Source organism: Nicotiana tomentosiformis, chromosome 2 (genome assembly GCF_000390325.3).
Source record: "Nicotiana tomentosiformis chromosome 2, ASM39032v3, whole genome shotgun sequence".
In the NCBI taxonomy this organism is placed as follows: Eukaryota; Viridiplantae; Streptophyta; class Magnoliopsida; order Solanales; family Solanaceae; genus Nicotiana; species Nicotiana tomentosiformis.
The window spans coordinates 162,851,981-162,869,862 of NC_090813.1; the positions used below are offsets into that span (position 1 = coordinate 162,851,981).

At 39.9% G+C, this 17,882-nt stretch overlaps 2 protein-coding genes across 2 annotated transcripts; both read left to right on the forward strand.

Annotated features, from left to right (window-relative positions):
• The first annotated feature begins 6,302 nt into the window (after window positions 1–6,302).
• Window positions 6,303–6,869, forward strand: LOC138905973 (uncharacterized). Its single transcript, XM_070194487.1, has one exon. It carries the CDS (start codon window positions 6,303–6,305, stop codon window positions 6,867–6,869), a length of 567 nt encoding a protein of 188 aa, XP_070050588.1.
• An 891-nt stretch (window positions 6,870–7,760) lies between these two features.
• On the forward strand, window positions 7,761–10,263 carry LOC138905974 (uncharacterized). The gene is made up of 4 exons (XM_070194488.1): window positions 7,761–7,994; window positions 8,112–8,339; window positions 9,010–9,434; window positions 9,981–10,263. Exons 1-4 carry the CDS (start codon window positions 7,761–7,763, stop codon window positions 10,261–10,263), a joined length of 1,170 nt encoding a protein of 389 aa, XP_070050589.1.
• The last annotated feature ends 7,619 nt before the right edge of the window (window positions 10,264–17,882 follow it).

Below are 17,882 nucleotides of genomic sequence, written 5' to 3' on the forward strand. Positions count from 1 at the left end.
TGGATTGATATTGCATGTCCTTTCAGTAGGAGGAGTTATGTGGTCGCACTTAAGCTTTTGCGGCTGCACGTCAGCTTTTGCGGCCACACTTTAATTTTTGCAGACCGCATTTGAGGAGGCTTCAGACTTGTTCAACTGCTCATTCTCTGATCTTTCACGCTTGTCAGTGCAAACCTATTTTGCGGACAAAGTGGGATAACACATTTTAGTCCGCGGAACACACTTCAACCAAAAACTTCAGAAACTTCAGTTCTTCTTCTGCGGCCACATTCCTTCTTTTGCGGACCACACTTTCTTTTCCGGCCGCAGGTGTAATTCAGCGGACTGCACTTTTCTCAGCACTTCTCCTCTTTTCTGAACTTGGCTAGAACATGTCCATTTTGTGTCATTTTTCTTCATTGAACATACATTTTCCAGCACACCTGCAATTCAACCATTATCATTAGATTACGAGACAAAAATCAATACTTTCGAACTATAAACTATAGCAAGAAAGTACTAATAAGTGGTTAAAATCCACACTTATTAGGGGTCTCGGGTGTGTTTTATATGGTTCAGATCAATTTTTTGTTGGTTGGCAGTTCTGGTACTGGTGTGTTGCACCTGTGAGGTTTTGTATGCTGGTGTGAGTCTGCAGATGCGGATAGGGGTTCATAGATGCAAGGAACGAATCGGATTTGAAGGTCCCCAAATGCGAAGCTTTTGCCCATCAGCGAGTCCGCGGATGCGGTGGTATTGCATGTAGAAGTGAAGGCAGGCAAGCTTGGCAATTTTGCGCAGAAGAGGGATTTTTGTTGCATGTGCGGCGTAGCAAGAGCTGAGAGAAGATCAGCAGGCGCGCGTGATCAGGAACTTAAGTAACATCGTAGATGCGAGGATTTGACTGCTGAAGCAGTGACGTATAAGCGACATTTTTGTCCGCAAATGAAGAAGCCACTGGGCAGAAGGTATATTTCGAGGGTTTGAGCATTTTTTATGTTTTGGAATTTTGGATCTTGGCTAGAGGCAATTTTTGGGAAGAATTTCATCATCACTTTGATGGTAAATAATTTCTACTTGATTTTGCTATTAGATCATGTTTTACCAAGGATTGTTACACGTAGATTATGATATTTGGAAGTGAAATTTTGGGGGTGGGGTTGTTGGAAAACCTTTGGAAAGAAAATATTTGAGATTTGAACCCTTATTTGGAGTTGGTTTTGGATGAAACTTATATATTTCGACTCGTATTTGAATGGGTATTTGTAATTTGTGAGCTTTGTCAGGTTCTAAGGTGTGAGCTTGGGTTGACTTTTTGGTTAACTTTATGCATTTGATTAAAGATTCGATCTTTATCGTTTAGAATATGTTTATGTTGCTTTGTTTGACGTTATTTGGTTGTATTTGACTAGAATCAAGCCGTTTGGAGTCAGATGTTTGGCGATTTGGTGTTTTTGTGGTTTTTAGCTTGCCTCAAGAGATAAGTCTCTTGGCTAACCCTGTTAAGAGGGAAACCCCTGGGATTTCACTTGATTTCTATATGTTTAAGGTATTGGAGGTAGTGTATATACATGATGGCAAACGTATATGCACTTACCTAGTTTAGATCATGACCGGGTAGAATTGGACAGTTTTATTCCTTGTTTTGTCTATGTTCTTATTTGATTCATGATTTATTTGGCTTATGTGACTATGTTTCCTCTCATATTCATGTAGGAATCATGCCTAGGTTTATGATTACTTACGAAGGCATGAGAACTTATCCTTGGTATGTTGAATTCCTTATATAATCTGTAGTCACATAGAGATTCCATGAGCATATAAACATAGGTAAAGCATGCGGATGTAGTACAGTTATGGCACACAGGACATGATGATCAGATATTTGATTATGAGTGATGTTATTAAGCTCCTCTTTATGCTTGGATTTGGATTTATCCCTCCGGAGCCAAGTGATTACCCATGTTACTTTGGGCCCTGTGAGCATGGTTGGTACATGGATTTTGTATCGAGTTATGGTGATACATGGATTGTGTATCGTGGTACATGGATCTGGTACCGGTACGTTGATACCCAATTTTGCCCTCATATTTTTATAAATCTCATATATACTTTCAAAATATCTTTTTTGCATCATTACTCAATTTACAAGAGTTATATAAGTATTTTCTATAATATTTCATAATTGGTTAAGGCTTTAAAATTGATTTTCTTGCATTTAAATAGTTCAAACATTTATTATCCTTTGAAATACTTTTTTTGATGAATTAATCATCCAAATTTATTATTACACCCACATATATATTTTATAACATTTTATTTCATTTCATATAATTACATTTGTAGTTTTTGAGCTATTTACACAATTTTAGTAATTATAACCTATATTTATTCTACACATAATTACATGTATTATATTATTTATGCTAAAATAGCATTTTTTATGTTTTATAATGTTAAGCAATTATTTTCAATCATTTTACTGCATAAGTAATATTTGTATTATTTATAAATAACTTTTTATAAATTATTTTAAACAAATTTTGCATATTTAAATTTACAGCTCAATATAAGGCTAATTTCTGCCCAAACACAGCCCATTCATTTTTCTCTTCAGCAGCCCAACCAAACGACCACTATTAAACCCGGTCGCGACCCGTTCATATAACCCTCCCTGTTTCCTATTCTATCTTGGCCGTTGATCTTAAATGATCAACGACCCATAATAAACCAACCTTTTCTCCTTATAACCCCTCACCCTAACCCTAGAGACCACTCTTCTCAACCACCTACCACCAAATCCTTTCATCCTCTTTTCTTCTCTGTGAAACCCTAGCCGTCGCTGCTTGATTCTTCTACGATTCTAATCCAGAGATGGAATCTACCAATCATATACTTACCTATGGTTCTTCTCTCATTATTGATTGTCCGTTTATGGTGTTACTTAGGTACTTTCCAAAGTTTGGCAAGTATCACTTCCGAGATTGGACTGGAATGATTCGAATATTTGATTTTAGGCATTATGTTTTCTATATACGCTCATCAAGGAGCGATTTGCACTCTTGGTTTGATTTTCAAATATTTGAACCCTAATTAGGGTTTGAGACTCTGCATCTCCTTTACTGATTTTGACTTGTTTGTGATATTTTCTTTTCTTATTTGTGCTTAATTGATTATGTGAGGCCCCTCAAATTTCCTATTAATCTGAGGCCATAAGCAAGCTCACAAGTCGCTTAAGTATCGTCTTGCCTTCCATGAGGGGTTAAGGACCGTAAAAACTTAGATTATCATGATATTAAGTGTAGGAGTTGTATTGGATATTGTTGAGGGCCTAAGGAGATTCCTAGAACTAAGCCATGTTGGGAACTATGCAATGGGCTAATGTTTAAGATAAATTCGCACAAGATCCAACTTCAAACGCATGCTGCTACCAGACAATAAAAACTTAAGGTGGTGACATACCTATCAAATTAAAGCCCTTTGTCATTTGGATATTTCTACATAAAGTTATGGCCATTTTATCAGACCTATGCCATATGTGCGGCTGCGCATATTGGAGGGTATTCGGCCTTGTATGCATGGCCAGATGCGCGGTCCGTTGCCCAGGTGCACGACCGCACACGTAAGAGTCCTATAAATACGCATCAAACTGTTTGAAATTTGGATATTTCTACATAAAGTTATGGCCATTATACCAGACCTATGCCATATGCGCGCCCAGATGCACGGCCGCGCATATTGGAGGGTATTCTGCCTTTTGTGCGTGGCCGCACACGTAGGATTCCTATAAATACCCCCAAGGCCGGGTAGAGAGAGTGGCTAAGTCATTTCTTTGTGCTAGAGCTTGCTCTATCAAGGGGAATCCGTCTTATACTTCCCTCCCACGAACCAAGGTAAAGTTTTTGGAGTATTTTGAGTTGATTACTACTCCTAAACACTTATATTAACAAGGATTAATCTTGGAGATCCATAGATTTCCATTCAAATCCCCAAATTGGTCAAGAACACTACAAGTTGGGATTCTCAAGAGTTTCATTATAAGAGGTATGTCTACCATCTCTAACTAATCTAATGGTGATTAATTATGTATGGAATATGTGTTATGACTTATGGGATGGTGATTGGAAGCCATAAGTGCCTAACCTAGGTTGTGTTGGTATTGTAGAGATTGTAAAATGAATTAATTGATAACATTTATGGGTTAGGAGTGAAGTGTTGGGCATGCATGTGCTAATGGAAGTTGTGAGGTGAATCATTGGTGTGGAAGGTGTTTGTTAGGTGAAGAAATTCCATTGAAGGAGGTTGTAGGAAAATATGCACATTAGATGTTTGATAAAAAGTCTAAATGACTTAAAATATAGAAACCTTACTAATATTGGCTCAATTGTGTTGCATTGTTGTAGATTGAAGTTGTTTAGTGTGGTGGACCATCGTAGTATTATTAAGGGGAAAATTTTAGGTATAATGGCTATAATATTTTTCTGCTATTTGAATTCCCTTGTTATTACAAAACTCCATCGTGTAAAGTTCAGACATGAAATGCTATTGATGTGGAGTATTCAAACTAGTAAAATTGATGCCCGATTTGCATAACGTGTTAGAACCCTCGTGTGTTAATAATTCTCTATTTTTGACTTAATCATGTTATACCCCTTTGGGAAGAAGATCTTGTATGAAATCAATATGATTAAACATTTATTTCTCGTAAGATGAAACATTATGAATTTACACTTGCTAAGGCCAAAGGTTCCAAACAGTTGATTAAAAGGGAAATATTTTGTACATATTATTATCATTTTGGGAACTCGAGCTGTGGAATCGTGGTTACACCTCCACCCGCATACGTTGGGGTGAGGTGGTGGGGCCACTTTGTATAGAGTTCTGGTATTCTGATTGCACCTACACCTGCATACATTGGAGTGAGGCGGCAATGCCCCTTTGTATCAAGGTAGTTGTAGAGGATTCCGACTTGAAATTTATAAGTGTTATTGGATGTTTTTAATAAATCTATTTTGAATTTTATGGCTACATAAGCCCTATGACTTTTACCATGATTCATCATATTCATGTTGTATTTCCAAGTCCTTGAATAGGTGTTTTGGTTTTCATACTAGTACTATTCGACATGTACTAACATCCCTTTTGCCGGGGGTGCTGCATCATTAATGCATGCAGGTGGTTCCACAGCGGGAAGCATTGACCAGTGATAGCAACACACCTTTTCCTAGCTGACTTGGTGAGCCCCACTTCATTTCGGGGTTGTGCATCTTTTGTTCTGTGTGTATTTTGTTTTAAGGTATAGTCAGAGCCTTGTTGCTGGCACCATCATTGTACTCTTTTATATCTACTAGAGGATCTGTAGATATAATGTTGGTTGTGTATTAGTGTGGGAAAGTTAAACTAAAGATGTCGCAGTTGTATCTCATGCTTCCACTGTAGAACTATGGTTGTGAAATGTCTTATTTTGGAGACTTATAAATGAAGTAACTAATGGTGATGGAACTAGTGTTGTTCATGAACCGTTGTGGTATTAATTAATGAAGTTTATATTCTCTTTATTTATGGGTGAGTTGGGTAGAAGGAAATCCAGCAGGCTTGCTCGGCCGGGTTACCTCAGTTAAGCACCGGTCGCGCTCCCCGAAGTCAGGGCATGACAAACTTGGTATCAGAGGTTAAGGTTTTAAAGTGTCCTAGAATGTCTCAGAGCCGTATGTAGTAGAGTCCTTCTTATCCGTGTGTTGTCGACCACATCTATAATGAGGACGCTACTTGGACACTTAGGAATAATACCCTTCTTTGATGTTCTCGATCGTGCGATAAAGCTAAATGTAAGATTGTTCCTACTTTAACTCGTGCTTTACTCTAACTTACAGTACATGCCACCTAGGAAGAAGGCATGAACTGGCCAAGGATCCAATGTCACCCTAGGAGTGGCAGTTGATTCGATATTTGATGATACGGGTGAGCACCCGAGGGGTGAGGATATTCCCCCAAGTACTACTCATCCTGAATCTAATATTCCTGCTCAGACTACACCAGTTCCTACACCTACTGAGGGTGCAACAGTCTCTCGAACTGATATTCTAGTTCCATCTCCAGCTCCAGCTTTGGGTCTCACTATTTCTGATGGAGATCTTAGGGGGGCCATACAGATGTTGGCTCAGATAGTGGCCTCCCAGGCCGTAAGATCAAATGTTACACCTACTTCTTCTAGTCAGCTAGGGGATTCTACTAGTTCCAGGGTGAACGGGTTTCTCCAGTTGGATCTTCCAGTGTTCACAGGTATTGATCCTGAGGAGGACCCCCAGGACTTCATTGATGAGATGCACAAGAATCTCCGAGTTATGCGTGCTACTGAGATGGAGGGAGTGGAGTTAGCCTCCTACCTCCTGAAAAGGGTGGCCTATTCTTGGTTTGTGATGTGGGAGGAGCCCCGTGAGGAGGGTAGCCCTCCAGCAAGGTGGAATAAGTTCACCAATGCTTTTATGGATCATTTCTTGCCTTCCGAGACTAAGGCGGCCCGTGCCGCTGAGTTTGAGAGCCTGAAGCATGGTAGCATGAATGTGTGGGAGTACAATATGGAGTTTGCACGCCTGTCCAAGTATGCTATTCACATGTTGCCTACTGTGGAAGCTAGAGTGCGTCGGTTTGTGCAGGGCCTTAGCCCCTTGGTTATTAATGAGGCTGCTATAACTGCCTTAAATTCTGATATGAACTATGGGAATATGGTGGCGTTTGCTCAAGCTATAGAGGATGGTAAATTGAAAAATAGAAGGGAGCGTAAGGGTTGCAGCAAGGCCCGGATCGTGGGCAACTTGGGTGGTTCTTCTGGTGGTGGAAGGTCGGCATTTAAGGGAGGGTCATCAGGGCTATCTCAGTTATTCTCTTAGTCTTTGATGAGTGCACCATCATCCGGACCCAGTCAGTGTAACAGGGGACCCCACCAAATGGGTCGGCCTGGAGGGAGATTCTAGCAGCAGCGGAGGCCCCCATGCCCTAAGTGTGGGAGGATGAACTTTGGGGTCTTCTTCATGGACCTACCTATATGCTACGGGTGCGGTGTGAGGGGTCACATTCAAAGGGATTGCCGCTCAACCCGCCGAATCATGGTCAGATGTGCGGCACAGCCAGCTAGCTCTGCAGCTACTACATCCACAGCACCTCCTCCAGCTCGAGGCACCCTAGCACACGCAGGGCGTTGTGCAGCTAGGGGTGGTGCATAGAGTTCGGGAGGACCCAGCATATTTTATGCTATGCGGAGGAGTCGGGATTCGGAGGCTTCTCCAGATGTTGTCATAAGTATATTGACTGTCCAATCCCATGATGTATATGATCTTATTGACCCCAGTTCCACTTTGTCATATGTCACTCCTTTTGTTGCTATGGAATTTGGGATAGAACCAGAATAGCTTCATGAGCCGTTCTCTGTATCTACTCCGGTTGGTGAGTCTATTATGGCAGCACATGTTTATAGATATTGTGTTGTCACGGTGCGTGGTCGGGACACCCTGGCCGATCTCCTAGAATTGGGAATGGTTGATTTTGATGTAATAATGGGGATGGACTGGCTTTATTCATGTTTTGCTAAGATTGATTGTCGAACCAGGACCGTTAGGTTTGAATTTCCAAATGAGTCAGTGATTGAATGGAAGGGGGAGGATGTGGTGCCGAAGGGTAGGTTTATTTCCTGCCTTAAGTCCCCAAAGATGATTTATAAGGGGTGTATCTACCATTTGGTTCGGGTTACGGACACCGATGCCGAGGCACCTACACTTGAGTCTATGCCTGCTGTGAATGAATTTTGGGAGGTATTTCCGGATGAGCTCCCTGGGATCCAACCAGACAGGGAGATTGACTTCAGGATTGATGTGATTCCAGGCACGCAGCCTATATCTATTCCACCATACAGAATGGCACCGGCAGAATTACAGGAACTAAAGGAACAATTGAAGGACTTGCTCGATAAGGGTTTCATCTGGCCGAGTGTGCCTCCTTGGGGCACACCGGTTCTATTTGTAAGGAAGAAAGATGGGTCACTAAGAATGTGTATTGACTATCAGTAGCTCAACAAGGTAATGATCAAGAATAAGTACCCATTGCCAAGGATATATGACTTGTTTGATCAATTGCAGGGTACTAAGTATTTCTCCAAGATTGATTTAAGATCCGGGTATCACCAATTGAAGATCTGGGAGCAAGATATTCGGAGAACAGCTTTCAGGACCCGGTATGGGCACTTTGAATTTTCGGTAATGTCTTTTGGGCTAACAAATGCCCCAACAGCTTTCATGGATCTTATGAATCGAGTATTCAAGCCTTTCCTTGACTCATTCATGATAGTGTTTATTGACGATATCCTGGTATATTCTCGAAGTCGGGTGTACCATGCCGATCACCTCAAGGCAGTTCTACGGACTTTACATCAACACAAGTTGTATGCGAAGTTTTCAAAATGTGAATTTTTGGCTTTAATTTGTTACATTCTTGGGGTATGTCGTCTCCATAGAAGGAATTAAGGTTGATCCTCAAACAATTTCAGCAGTGAAGAACTAGCCTAGACCTACTATCCCGACTAAGATTAGCAGTTTCTTGGGCTTAGCTGGATATTACAGGAAGTTTGTGGAGGGGTTCTATACTCTTAATTCTCCGTTGACTAAATTGACGCAGAAGGCCGTTAAGTTTCAATTGTCAGATGCTTGTGAAAGAAGCTTCCTGGAGTTGAAATCAAGATTAACTACGACACCGGTGTTGACCCTCCCAGAGGGTACATATGGGTTTGTGGTATATTTTGATTCTTCAAGAATCGGACTTGGGTGTGTATTAATGCAACATGGCAAGGTTATAGCTTATGCTTCTAGGCAACTCAAGAATCATGAAAAGAACTATCCAACACATGACTTGGAGCATGCAACAGTGGTCTTTGCATTGAAGCTTTGGTGTCATTATTTATATGGGGTCCATGTGGATCTATTCATGGACCATAAGAGCCTTCAATATATTTTCAAACAGGAGGAATTGAATTTGAGGCAGAAAAAATGGCTGGAGTTACTCAATGATTACGACATCGATATTCTATATCATCCGGGGAAGGCTAATGTTGTAGTGGATGTTATTAGCCAGAAATCTATGGGTAGTTTGGCCCACTTGGAGGCATATCAAAGGCCGTTGGCCAAGGAGGTTTATCGGTTGGCTAGTTTGGGAGTTCGTCTTGCGGATTCCAGTGAAGGAAGAGTGATTGTACAAAATAGAGCTGAATCGTCGCTTGTGGTGAAAGTCAAGGAGAAGCAATACAATGATCCATTATTGGTGCAATTGAAGGAGGGGATTCATAAACATAAGATCATAGCCTTTTGTCTTGGCATGGGTGATGGTATACTAAGGTACCAAGGGCGTCAATGTGTTCCAAATGTAGATGGTTTCGTGGAGAGAATCCTGACCGAGGCTCACACTTCGAGGTATGTTGTGCACCTGGGCTCTACAAAAATGTATCATGATCCTGGGGAGATCTATTGGTGGAATGATATGAAGAGGAATGTAGCGGACTTTGTGGAGAGATGTCCAAATTGTCAGCAAGTGAAGGCCAAACACCAAAGGCCCGGTGGGTTGGTACAGAACATAGAAGTTCCAATGTGAAAGTGAGAAATGATTAATATGGACTTTGTGGTAGGACTACCTCGCACTCCTCGTAAGTTCGACTCGATTTGGGTAACTGTGGACCGACTCACGAAATCAGCACACTTTTTGCTGGTTAAGGCTACCAATACAGCGGAACAGTATGCTTAGTTGTATATCAAAAAAATAGTCAGGTTGCATGGCACTCCAGTTTCTATCATTTCTGATCGAGGGGCACAGTTCATGGCTAATTTTTGGAAGATGTTTCAGCAAGGTTTTGGTACTCAGGTGAATCTTAGTACAACCTTTCACCCGCAGACTGACGGGCATGCATAACAGACTATTCAGATGTTTGAGAATATGTTGCGAGCTTGTGTTCTTGACTTCAGGGGAAGATGGGATGATCATTTGCCGCTCATAGAGTTTGCCTACAATAACAGATATCATGCTAGTATTCAGATGGTACCGTTCGAGGCTTTATATGGTAGGAGATGTAGATCTCCCATTAGGTGGTTCGGGATTGGGGAAGCAGAATTGATAGGTCCAGATCTCGTGCATCAGGCTATGGAGAAGGTTAAGATCATTACAGAACAGTTAAATACTTCTCAGAGTGATCAAAAGTCCTATTCGGATGTGCGTCGTAGGGATTTGGAGTTCAAAAAAGATAACTAGGTATTCTTGAATATTTCCCCTATGAAGGGTGTAATGCGGTTTGGTAAGAAAGGGAAATTGCGTCCGAGGTATGTTTTATAGAATCGCTCAGAGGATTGGTCAGGTGGCTTATAGGCTAGAACTACCTCAAGAGATGTCTTTAGTGCACCCGGTGTTTCATGTATCGATGTTGAAGAAAGTGGTTGGAGATCCGTCGCTTATTGTTCCGATTGAGACTATAGATGTTAATGAAGAATTGACTTATGAAGAGATTCCAGTTGCCATTCTTGATAGGCAAGTCTGGAAGCTGAGAAACAAAGATATTTCCTCCGTGAAAGTGTTAAGGCGAAACCAACAAGTCGAAGAGGCCACCTGGGAAGCCGAGGAAGAGATGAAGAAGAAGTATACTAATTTATTTGAATAGCTATGTAATTCTGTCCATGATGTTAAAAGCTAACTTTCTACAAATTTTGTTTCCCCCTATACAACTTATGTTAAAGATTCTCCTTCTTGGTAGTGTAATGTATATGGCATTGTGGTTGGTGTTGTTTCCATTGTTTTACATCGTTGTGTGGTGGTTATTTTGTTAGGACTTGTTTTGGGATTCTATGATAGGTGGATAGGCCCAATTACAGGGGAGACTTTGGCAAAAGTTTTGAAAATTTAGGAAGTTAGTCAAAATTTGGGACTGCTGGTGTGCAAAGTAACAGTTAGGTCACATTAGATGCTAATAGTGTATTTTGACCCTCATTCAAGGACAAATGATCCTAAGCGTGGGAGGATGTGAGGCCCCTCAAATTTCTTATTAGTCTGAGGCCATAAGCACGCTCATAAGTCGCTTAAGTGTCTTCTTGCCTTCCACGAGGGGTTAATGACCGTAAAAACTTAGATGATCATGATATTAAGTGTAGGAGTTGTATTGTATATTGTTGAGGGCCTAAGAAGATCCCTAGAACTAAGACATGTTGGGAACTATGCAATGGGCTAAAGTTTTAGATAAATTCGCACAAGATCCGACTTTAAACACATGCTGCTACCAAACTATAACGACTTAGGTGGTGATATACCTACTAAATTAAAGCCCATTGAGTCTAGTTTCCATCACATCAAATCGTTTGTCATTTGGATATTTCTATGGAACATTATGGCTATTTTACCGGACCTATGCCATATGCGCGCCCAGATGCGCGGCCACGCATATTGGAGGGTATTCTTCCTTGTGTGCATGGCCAGATGCACGGTCACTTGCCCATGTACGCGACAACGCATGTAGGAATCCTATAAATACCCACAAGGCCGGGTAGAGAGAGTGGCTAAGTCATTTCTTTGAGCTAGAGCTTGCTCTATCAAGGGGAATACATCCTATACTTCCCTCCCATGAACCAAGGTAATGTTTTTGGAGTATTTTGAGTTGATTACTACTCCTAAAATCTTATATTAATAAGGATTAATCTTGAAGATCCATAGATTTCCATTCAAATCCCCAAATTGGTCAAGAACACTACAAGTTGGGATTCTCAAGAGTTTCACTATAAGAGGTATGTCTATCATTTCTAACTAATCTATGGTGATTAATTATGTATGAATTATGTGTTATGACTTATGGGATGGTGATTGGAAGCCATAAGTACCTAACCTAGGTTGTGTTTGTATTCTTGAGACTGTAAAATGAATTAATTGATAACATTTATGGGTTGGGAGTGAAGTGTTAGGCATACATGTTCTAATGGATGTTTTGAGGTGAATCATTGGTGTGGAAGGTGGTTGATAGGTGAATAAATTCTATTGAAGGAGGTTGTAGGAAGATATGCACATTAGATGTTTGATAAAAAGTCAAAATGACTTAAAATATAGAAATCTTACTAATGTTGGTGCAATTGGGTTGAATTGTTGAAGATTGAAGTTGTTTAGTGTGGTGGACCATCGTAGTATTATTAAGGGGCGAATTTCAGTTACGGAGGCTAAACTCTTTTTCTGGTATTGGAAAACCCGTGTTATTACAAAACTCCATCGTGTAACGTTCGGACATGGAATGTTATTGATGTGGAGTATTCAAACTAGTAGAATTGATTCCCGATTGGCATAACGTGTTAGAACCCTCATGTGTTAATGATTCTCTATTTTTGACTTATTCATGTTATATCCCTTTGGGAAGAAGATCTTGTATGAAATCAATTTGATTAAACACTTATTTCTCATATGATGAAACTTTATGAATTTACACTTGCTAAGGCCAAAGGTTCCAAACAGTAGATTAAAAGGGTACTCTTTTGTACATATTATTATCATTTTGGGAACTCGAGCTGTGGCATTGTGGTTACACCTCCACCCGTATACATTGGGGTGAGGCGGCGGGGCCGCTTTGTATAGAGTTCTGGTATTCTGATTGCACCTCCATCTGCATACATTGGGGTGAGGCGGCAAGGCCTCTCTGTGTAAAGGTAGTTGTAGAGGATTCCCGACTTGAAATATATAAGTGTTATTAGAAGTTCTTAATAAATCTTTTTTGACTTTTATGGCTACATAAGCCCTATGACTTTTACCATAATTCATCATATTCATGTTGTATTTCCAAGTCCTTGAATATGTGTTTTGGTTTTCATACTAGTACTATTCGACACGTACTAACATCCCTTTAGCCGGTGGCGCTACATCTTTAATGGATGCAGGTGGTTCCACAACTGGAGCCATTGACCAGTGATAGCGGTACACTTTTTCCTAGTTGACTTGGTGAGCCCCACTTCATTCCGGGGTTGTGCATCTTTTGTTCTGTGTGTATTATGTTTTGAGGTATAGACGGAGCCTTGTAACTAGCACCATCATTGTACTCTTTTATATCTATTAGAGTCTCGGTAGACATAGTGTGGGTTGTGTATTAGTATCGGAAAGTTAAACTAAAGATGTCGCAATTGTATCTCATGCTTCCAATGTAGATCTATGATTGTGAAATGTATTGTTTTGGAGACTTATAAATAAAGTAACTAATGGTGATGGAACTAGTGTTGTTCATGAACCCTCGTGGTATTAATTAATGAAGTTTATATTCCATTTATTTATGGGTGAGTTGGCTAGAAGGAAATCCTGCAAGCTTGCTCGGCCAGGTTACCTCGGATGAGCGCCGTTTGCGCTCCCCGAAGTCGGGGCGTGACAGATTATTTCCATGTTTGATCTTTTAGTTTCTACTACTATATAAATCCATCCCTAATTCCCCTAAAGGAGACCTTAACTACTGCTATTACTCTTTAACTCTCACCCGTTTTACTATTCTAAACTTTAAGACCTTCGCCGGCTGAAAGCCAAAGCCACCAGAATCCGATTGTTGACCTTTTCTCAATGCAGGCACTGCCCGGAGTTCATTCGAAATCCTTGGGAGCTCTGACGCACAGATATTTTGGGATTCTTGCTGTTTTTTCTCTACTATTGCTCACCGAACTACTATTGGCACTTGATTTTCTCTTTTACTTGCTTGTTGGTCTGCAAACTGTTGAGTACCTCAACTCTTGCCATCTTTTTTTTCTTTTGCTCGTGTTCAGTGCTTTGTGTTCATGTTGTTTAAAATTTTGTGAACCAATATGATTTCAATATCATGTCATCTTCGCCTACAATTCTATTTACCTTGAAGCTATTCTGTAGTTCTGTAGTTTTACATATCCAAACTTGCCTAAAATTCGAAACTTTTATATATGCTTATTATATGTGTTCAGCATGATTGATTCCTAACCATAATGTTAATTATAACTACTGCTTGTTATGAGTCCATGCCTTAGATACTTGTGAGAGACTAATTCATGTCCAGAATTTATTCAAATGAGTTACTTTCTGTTGAATCCTTCATGTACAATATGCTAGAGTCAATTCATGATACAAATACTGTCCCAACTAGGTCTCTCTGTTGTTTGAAAACTCTAATGCTATTATGTGCTCATTGATTGTTTAAGACTGCTGGGATGAACTCCAATATGTTGAGTCTAATCTTCCTATATGGTCAACTGGGATAAGTCCCGAGGCCTGTTTAACATGTTAGTTTGGAGTTGGCATGCTTTCACCTACCATGAGACCTTGTATCTTTTTAAAGGTTCTGATCCTTGTGCTATGACTGATATCTACCTGGCACTCAATATGTTAAGCTTCTCATGCTCAAACTACGTGATTGTTCCTCCAAGTCACTAATCGGTCTGTTATTCTGCATGGCTGAAAGTTAGTTGTAATCATGGCTTCCTTAGACTCTCACGTTTAAGGAATTTTTGTATAACTTCTCCTTACTTGTATTCCTAATTAGGACTCCTCTAAATGTCTTTGTTAAGACTCTTATGTCTAAGAGTCCCCTTTAGGTTAATTTTGAACCATGCTCTACTTGGAAATTCTGTTATCTTTGGCTTACTATCTCTTAACTTGTTCCCTGTGAAATATAGTTTGTATCTATCATGTATATGCTATGTCTACTGAGACCTTGTGTAACCCTTCCTGTGTGCCTTTGGTTTGGAAGGTTTTTGTTTCTCTGTTAGATACAACCTTAAGAGTTAAGTGCTAATATTTCAAAGTTGTTAAGTTGGCGTAGCATATAGATTGTCACTTGTTATTATGATTGGATTGTTACTCAAATGGGTAAGCAAGGTAGTTTTTTGGGCATGTTTGCTGGGCTAGTTTGTTAATGAGAGCTGAAGCACATCGATCGCCATCTAGAGTGTGGCCCTGCCCATCCACACAAGGTTCCAAGCTTAGTTGAAGGTCCAATAGCACCGTTGGGTATTCTGTATTTATGTTGGGCCTGTAGTGATCCTAGATGGGCCGATGATCATTCTATTGAGGTTGTAATTATGCTATTTGGGTCTGTAATAACTGAATGATGGGGAAATTAATGAAAAAGGGGTTGGGGGTATTCTAATGCTCGCATGAATGGGTAGAAAACTTGCCTATAGGGTGTAACTGCCTTGTTAGATATTTATTTTGACGTGCTTTGATTCTACATACTAATAGAAATCATGTCTATAGGAATTGCACACACTTCACTTAACCTGTCTAATACTGGTGCATTATTTAATGTATGTCAGTTCAAGTAATTGCTACACTATTTCCATGTCTACCACTGAATGCTCTAAACAGCATGTTCATAGGAACGCTTTAGAATGCCTTGCTTAACCATTAGACAACATGGCTATAGTATACAATAATGCATGCCTTTGATAATACTCATCTAGATACCATGACTATAAAGTTTTAAATAACTAATCAGCTGCCTTCTGTTACTTTTATACTGCCTCACTTAGATGACATGTTTATAGGGATAAATTGTTATAAAATCAAGTCTCATTGTCAATTGTTTGAAATCCTGCCTATAGGATATTGTCATTCGTGTATGAAACCGTTTACGAAATCAATGCTTCTAGTTCCTGGCACTCAAAATTGTCTTACCGCCTCATTTTGCGAACAATTTAGATATCATGCCTATAGGATTGTAATACCTTTAATCTACAACTCTGTTAGCCTAAAGTTGTACCACTACCTATATATTGCTGGAAACCAGAATCATTTAGAAATTATGCCTATAAGACTTAATGGCTATAATGTCTCTTAACTCTGAAATTCTCTATTGCCTAAATCTGTCGTGTGCATTTGTTGCTTATGTATGGAGGATAACTTGAGCCTTCCCTTGCATTTATGTGAAGTCCTATATGTTTTGAATGTCCGTAAATTTTTCCTTTTTTGAGCATCCTAAGTAATGTCTAGAACCACCCAATAGTAAGTCTAAAGTTTCCTAGGCCATATGCATGGGACGGGTAGTGCACGCATAGGACACGACCTAGAATTGAATTAGAGCTCCTTTAAGTAACAACTTTAACATAATAATCGGGTAGAACGAGATGATAGTATGTGACCGCTGAATAATATGAGCAACCCCTACCCTAAGGGGGTTGCGAAGTATTATTTATGTTGCACGAGGTGATCCTTTTGGCTAAAAAATACTGGACCCCCTTTCCTTTATATGGTTGATGTTCACATTTAGTCGTTAAATATAGACCAACACAGTTGTGTCCCTGTAACCTCTATGACTTGTACTAATTATTTATATAGTTTAATTCTTATGCCATTTTCTTTACACCTGTTTATGTTACAATAGAACTTTCAACTTCCACACCTTTCTTCACTTATATGATCACCTAGTTTAATTATAATTCAATAATACACATAGCGTAAGCTGGGACACACGGTTGTGGACCTCAAAGAGTGCCTAACACCTTCTCTTTGATGTAATTTGAGCACTTACCCGATCTTTGGTGACGTAGACTTGTCAAACAGAGTTATTCGCAAATAGGTGCCCCAACGCACCTTAAAATCCGTTAGGTGGTGACTCTTCTCTTTTAATATCCATTTAAAAGAGTTGTCATATGTCGAAACCCGCTTTCGCCAGAAAATGGGGTGCGACAGCATGGTGACTCTGCTGGGAATTTGTACTTAGGCTCTTACCATGATGAAGTTGACTTATGTGGATTAGTGGATTATTTGATGTCATGTACATCCCTTCCCTTGTTTTCCTTTATTTGTTTAAATTGATATGACATGCACATCTCTTCCCTTATTTTCCTTTATTTGTCTAAATTGCTATGACATGAACATCTCCTCCTTGTTTCCCTTTATTGGCATGCCATGTATGTCCTCTCTCTGTTTCCTTCATCTTGTCTAAGACTACTATATCATGTCTCTCCCATCCCTATTTCCTTATTTGCTTCATTACTTTCTTGCACATTTTCATGAGTTAAACTGACTTCTCTCTTTTATCTTTCTTTTTTCTTTTCCTCCTCATGTTCAGCTTTGCCATATTATTTACTGTTTTATGCACTTTCATCAATGCAAATATTTGGCAATGTGTGACCATTTTTTCATAAAGCATGCTTTCAACATCATACTCCACTCGTGCTTATATCAACATGGCGATGCTTGATGAGTGTCCGCGCTTTCCTAAAAGCACCTTTTTTAAACCGGAAAAGCTTATTTGCGGTAGACTAGTCGATCAGCGGTGCAGTCGACGATCCCGTGCCTTTTCCTTTAAAGTTGATCACCTAAGAGTACTAGTCTAGACCTTTCTAGAAACCACACTCCGATATATAATGTACAGGCATCATGCTAAACCTAGTGCGGACTGAGACGACATTGATGCATCAACCTGCTTAGATGAACCTTATTCAAAGTCCAACTGGATCTACATAATCGCAAAGGATACCATCATATTATGTGAATTACATGGAGAAAATGTGCCAACATGTTGATCATTATTGCATAAATAACCGAATCTGGAGGGGGGAAAAGGGCTAATATTTATTTGTTTGCTGAAAATGAAGCACGAAATCTCCAGGTTCTATATGGTCTAGAATATCCTGCCTTTGCTAATTAATTAGTGGAAAGACCTTGCACCCTGTGACAGAAACCATGTGAGGAGAGTACTTGGTGACCTTCCATCTTTTCTAAACATTCGACCAAATGGGGAATTGATCGAGGCTGGTACCATATTTTGGGATGAGAAGAGAGCCAGTTTCCGATTTTGCAAGTAGAAATGACTACTTTCCTAGAAGAAATTGGGGGTTTTGCCAAGTTACCATCGGATAGCCCGGGACTGTCTCCATTACATTACATGAGGCTAAGCA

Bases quoted from the DNA above. Each gene is read 5' to 3' on its own strand.
- LOC138905974 (XM_070194488.1), top strand. From the start codon at position 7,761: ATGCCTGCTGTGAATGAATTTTGGGAGGTATTTCCGGATGAGCTCCCT. The intron at 7,995-8,111 runs GTAAGGAAGAAA...GATCAATTGCAG, and splicing joins GGGGCACACCGGTTCTATTT to GGTACTAAGTATTTCTCCAA. The intron at 8,340-9,009 runs GTATATTCTCGA...AATTTGAGGCAG, and splicing joins TGTTTATTGACGATATCCTG to AAAAAATGGCTGGAGTTACT.
- LOC138905973 (XM_070194487.1), top strand. From the start codon at position 6,303: ATGCACAAGAATCTCCGAGTTATGCGTGCTACTGAGATGGAGGGAGTG.